Raw genomic sequence first — 5,679 nt, forward strand, 5'->3', positions numbered from 1 at the left:
CCAAAATTTGAATCTGGTGGTCGAACTTGACCATCAAACAAAAAAATAAATTTCGAACCCTGTTATGTATTTAAAATATGAATCAAAGTTTAGACAGGTATGGTTTTGCATGATTTTGGAAAAAAAGGGAAAGCTTAGTTAACATATTCTGCATATATACAATATCTGGAAAAATACGTTGTATGAACAAATCATTTTGTGTGAAGACAACAAAATCACAGAATTCTGCACCTGACACCATTAACTGACCCTGTACTTGAGAAAAATATGAGTGATTTTTGTCCAAGAGTTTATTACCATCAGATCCATACTTGAGCATGAAATGGGGAAGTTTGTTGATAGCCTCATCAATAGTCAAATTTCGCGCACTATAAGGACACTTACACTCAATCACTCCACACCTACCATTATCACATACTCTACCATCTGGTGTTGCACCCAAAAATCCAAACTCTTTATTTACAATCAGACCACATTCATGTATGTGTCTATTTTTGAATACATCCAAATACTTAGATTTTGCTTTGATTCATTGCGTTTACCATATTCAAGAGAAATAGCTGAGATTGATTTTCTTTCAAACAAACTATCTAGAATTTATCTGATGGGACTGATTTCCGATTTAAAATTCTGCCAAAATTTGAAGCAGTCACTCGACAAGCTCTTGCATTTTGCCAACTGTTAAACCCAGCTTCACCCCTAGTCTGTAGTTCAAGGTTTTCTGGGTCGACTTGCTCAAAGGCTTCATTCAGGCTTTGAAATTCTGTTGGAAGCTTGACAGGTGCTGTATTGGAAAAAGTGATGGTCCACATTCACAACCGTTCAATGGCTTCGTGGTCTTCATATTTTTCATCTACAAGAAAAAATTAATTATACTGGGATAAATTTGAAGTACATTATATATGTAAAAGAATCTCACACCCTAAAGGATCTGGGATAAGATTTCTCTCATGACTTGGAGATATTTTATCACATACGAGCCACAGACATATGTGAGAAAAATATCATCAGTTCGTATGAGAAATCTTATCCCAAGTCCATAGTGTGTGAGATTCTTTTTTTCACATGACCAATATGTGTTAACTCATTGAATTAGTGAAACATTGACCCTATAGCAAGGTCACTTCACTATTGAAAGTCAAAGTTTTTGTAGTACACACCATGACATTGGATATTGTTTCATGCGCTAGTCATGGAACATTTATTATATCCATCAGCGCTCTTGTCACATAATCTTGAAGACATCTCAGACTGGAGTATGGGTAAATTGTTCTCACATTCCTGGTGGTTCACAGGGAGTGTGGGGCACATCAATCCCACACTCTGAGATATCTCTTAGATCATGTGACAAAAGCACTGAATGGATACTAAATGTTTCATGACCAGCAAGATGAGCAAATTACTATCCAATGTGTACTACATGTGACTTTCAAGTGACTTAGACAACACTGCTGTATTCAGTGTTTCACTCATTCAATCTTTCCAGTATGAGATATGAGCATTTTTAGTTATGTGAGTAAAAGACTCTCACATCTCATGGACTAGGAATAAGATTTCTCACATAAGTTGGTATATTTTGTCTCACATAAGCAGCAAGAAAATGTGAGACCAAATATCCAACTCATTTGAGAAATCTTATCCCAAGTCCATTGAGATGTGAGAGTCTTTTTAATCCCACACACTCTGTTTCACACTCCCAGGAACCAGGAATGTGAAAAACTAATTTTCCCTCTTTTCTTTTTTTTCAGGGATATCACCTCTTGATTTGCTAGCCCAGAGTTCTGAGATATCCAGATTGGAACAGAAACTCCAGGAGAAAGATGACATCATCAATCAACTCAATTCCAGGCTGTCAGACAAAAATAAGAAAACTGAAAAACAAGTGATCTCTAATAATAGTAAATTTGGTGTATCAGTCATACTTACGCAACAGAAGAAACTTAAAGGACTTTTCAAGTATTACACTGGACTCACTTATGTTAGATTTATTGCATTACTTACATTTCTTTTACCAAAAAATTCAGTATTAAATTATAAGAAAAAAAGAATTGATATAAGAAGCCTAACCAATAGAGATTGTCTGCTTCTGTGTCTCTGTCGTCTTCGACATAATTTTGGATTGCGAGACTTGGCAGTTAGGTTTCAGATTGGATTGCAGTCAGCTGGGGATATTTTCAACACATGGATTGATCATATGTACTGGAAGTTTGGTCAACTCAGTATTTGGCCACATAGAGATTTAATTATAAAAAATATGCCAGTAGATTTTAAGAAAGATTTTAGTTCCACAATTGTCATAGTTGATTGCACCGAGTTGAAAACACAAGCGCCAAATGCATTAGTTCTCCAAAGTCAGTTGTACAGTGACTATAAATCTAACACTACATTGAAAAGTTTAATTGGATGTGATCCTAGTGGATCATTAGTTTTTGTTTCAGAATTATTTACTGGGAGCATTTCTGATGTCCAGATTTCTACAGATAGTGGTTTCATTAATTTGTTAAAACAATTATTAGATTATGAATATTTGAAAAGGGGGGATGCCGTCATGGCAGATAAGGGATTTACAATTCATAGAGAGCTAGCTGAACTTGGATTACAGTTAAATATTCCACCTTTCATATTATCCAATTCTCATATGACTATTAGAGAAACACAAGTTACAGAGGAAATAGCCAAGCACAGAATTCACATTGAGAGACTGATAGCTAAAGTGAAAACTTTTAAAATTGTTGCTGAAACAATACCAACCTCTCTTTTTCAAAAGATTAATTCCATTTGGACTGTTTGTAGCTATTTAACTCTATTTCAGGATGTGTTTGTAAAAGGAAAAACCTGAAATAAAACATGTATTTTTTTGTTTATAATATGGTTGTCTTTTCATGTCACTAGATATGGTGTCACTACAATCTCATAATATATTATTAGGTTTTATAAATTGTGTGTTTCATGTAACAGGTCCCCCAAAAAGGGAGTGCGAGTGGGTAGGGAGAAAAAGTTTTTTTTCCTTTGTCCAAAATGCCTTTGTTTTTGTACATTTCTAAAATCTCATTGGACTTGCTTGAAAGCCATAAGTTAAGAGTCAAAGTCAAGTAGGTAAAGTTATCGGAAACACAAAATGGGAGAAATGGGGGTGAATTGACAAGTTACTTACCTGGTAGGACAAGATGGATCCCAGCTGTACTTCACCAAAAGGAGATTGAGTTACAGGTGCATCTTGTGATAGTGTGTATTCTAAGGGAGTGCCTTTGATTCCCTGCAAAACTCCAATGTCCTCTGGTGTTACATTTGGCAACCTGGAAACAAATTTTATTATCAGAATTCATTTTTTCTTAGTATATTATACTGCATAATGCATGTTCATATAATTTATCAATATGGACACAGTGTAGTCCATTCTAGAAAATGTCAACCAAATCTAATGACATATAATAAATGAACAGTACATTAATACTGTGCACTCCCTGCCTGGGCACTAAAATAAAAAAGAGTCAACAAAGGCTTGTCAGAAATCTCAAATTTTAGTCACTTTCTGTTTCACTGCTGACATCCTGTGGAAATCAGATTGAATCATGGGAAACTTAGACATACCTACATCAAGGCTGAGCTTGTGGAAAAATTCTGAGTACAAAGAGTGTGGTGACCATCAAAATTTGCTTATATGTTATTCGAAGCTCCATCACACTATTTAAAATTATCACTATCATTTATACTCCCAGTTATTGCAAGGTGTATTTATATAAACTTACTTTCTGTCAGGATCAATGTGGCACACTATAGGTCGCCGTCTCCTTGACTGTGCTACCTGCCTAGCTACAACAACATGGTTCAAGGGGACTGGTTTTATTTTTGGCCCCCTTGGAACATGCCATTGCTGTGGTATACTAGTACAACTGAGTTGGGTTGGTACTGAAGTAAAGTTGTGCAGCTTTAAACCTTGTAATGATTTCAGTAGCCCAATAACATGCGAACAGTGACCACTTAAACTAGAAAATAAGAAAAAGGACAAGATTGTTTTAAAAATTGTGTAAAAAAATACAAAAAGGTATGGTATCACATACCAAAAGATTCTTTGTGAAAACTCGAGAAACGGGTTAAACACTGATGGAATAAATCTACCCACCACAAAATATCTATTGAGAAGTGATGACTAAACACTTTTATGATAAACTGCCCTTGAAATGACCAGAGCTCCTGCAAAAATCTTATTTATTTGTATCCTTTCCCGTATTGTATGCACAAAAAAACAATCCTGCTGTAATAAAATTGGACTAATATTTCAATACTTTCAAGCCCTCGCTTTTTCCCCTACAGACTGAAATAAATCATAAACATGATGAAATATGGACGATCTAAGGGAATTTGCAGGACAGAAACTTCCTTGGGAAAAGTTTTTATTCCAATTGTTTTCTATTATTATGAACAGGGCTACAGTATACTTGACAATAAATGTGTTGCCCGCTACCCAAATAAACAACTTCCAAGTTCTGACACACTGAGGATATACTAAGCATAAATGTTTCAAATTCACGAAAGCAAAAACCGTGACTGTGCACATCAAGCTTAATTTGAGTTTGTTTGGACGACAAGGGTGATAGATAAAGGTATTACTAGCAAATGACATTGAGTGACACAAATCGGGTCACAGTGCAGTTGTCGATGCCAGCACCGGCGGTCCGGCTATGTATGAACACCGCGTCTGTCATCGATGTCGTCAACAATGCTCGTGCGAGACACATCCGTTTCTGGAATGAAGAGCTGATATCTTCTACGATAAACAGCGATTTCTTTTGTGTAAAACAAGTATCTTCTACGCAAATTACGACATCGAACCCGAAGGCCGGGCCTCACTTTGTTCATGTAGGAGTAGGCCCTCATCTCATAATATACACTGACGTGCAGCAGACGAGATACTATTAGACGTACGCGCCTTTTGTCAACTGACAGACGACACCGAGCAAAATTTGAATTTCATTTTTTTTTCGTGGAAATATGAAAAGTTTAAATAGAATGAATAAATAAAACAACTCACCCTGCTTTGCAGCTACAGTTGGCATTCGCCAGTTTCCTTTCCGCCGTCGAAATGGAGATATCGATGTTGTGCGGAAGCTCTGATTTTCTCATCGATCTCCAGCACCGCGCAATAATGTTTACTTCAGTTGCGTTATGATCGTTTATCTTAATGTCATGGACATAACCTTGAGAAAAGTAATTTAGACCCTTTTCCTGTGACTTCTTGGAAAGGTTTTGAAAATTTGGTAGATAACAGACTGAGATGTCGTCAGGAACATTGCGCAGGCTGTCGCTGAACAAATCTCGTTTCACGGCCATGTTTATTTACATTCTGTGAGGTCAACCTCCCACAAGCTCAAAGCTTGTGGGGCGTAGCAACAGTAACCAAGAGGGGCGTGGCTTATTACGGGCAGTGGAACTATGAATGAGCCATGTCCGAGAAAGTTAAAAACCACTCTCTCTCCTCTCTCTCTCTCGCTCTCTCTCCTTCTCTCTCTCTCTCTCTCTCTCTCTTGCTCTCCTGTTATCAATTGAATCCTGCGGGCATTTATTTAACCATGTTTGGCTATTTATTCAGCGCTTTATTAAAAGTTATGCGGACATATGCTGTGCTCATACATTTGTCTGTACTTGATATATACAGCTATGTGGACCAGTTAACCATTG

General features: G+C 36.7%; 1 protein-coding gene across 2 annotated transcripts; it reads right to left on the bottom strand.

Moving 5' to 3' along the window:
• Positions 1–609: 609 nt before the first annotated feature.
• LOC139125819 (uncharacterized) lies at positions 610–5,433 on the bottom strand. 2 transcript variants are annotated; one of them, XR_011550364.1, is made up of 5 exons: positions 5,033–5,433; positions 3,750–3,986; positions 3,155–3,296; positions 2,752–2,835; positions 610–853 (listed from the first exon to the last, which is right to left on the bottom strand). XR_011550364.1 is itself a non-coding variant. In XM_070691923.1 (4 exons), exons 1-4 carry the CDS (start codon positions 5,329–5,331, stop codon positions 749–751), a joined length of 783 nt encoding a protein of 260 aa, XP_070548024.1. In that variant the 5' UTR covers positions 5,332–5,433; the 3' UTR covers positions 610–748. The 2 variants fall into 2 exon arrangements, 1 of the variants encoding a protein (XP_070548024.1); XM_070691923.1 differs by lacking the exon at positions 2,752–2,835.
• Positions 5,434–5,679: the final 246 nt, after the last annotated feature.

The sequence above is a fragment of the Ptychodera flava genome (assembly GCF_041260155.1).
Source record: "Ptychodera flava strain L36383 chromosome 3 unlocalized genomic scaffold, AS_Pfla_20210202 Scaffold_26__1_contigs__length_13983176_pilon, whole genome shotgun sequence".
Taxonomy (NCBI): domain Eukaryota; kingdom Metazoa; phylum Hemichordata; class Enteropneusta; family Ptychoderidae; genus Ptychodera; species Ptychodera flava.

What these genes read in the sequence shown, in the direction of transcription:
- LOC139125819 (XM_070691923.1), bottom strand. Translation starts at nt 5,331, where the DNA reads ATGGCCGTGAAACGAGATTTGTTCAGCGACAGCCTGCGCAATGTTCCT. An exon ending in AACTGTAGCTGCAAAGCAGG is followed by an intron (nt 3,987 to 5,032) that starts GTGAGTTGTTTT and finishes CTTATTTTCTAG; the next exon opens with TTTAAGTGGTCACTGTTCGC. An exon ending in GATCCATCTTGTCCTACCAG is followed by an intron (nt 854 to 3,154) that starts GTAAGTAACTTG and finishes TTTTTCTTGTAG; the next exon opens with ATGAAAAATATGAAGACCAC.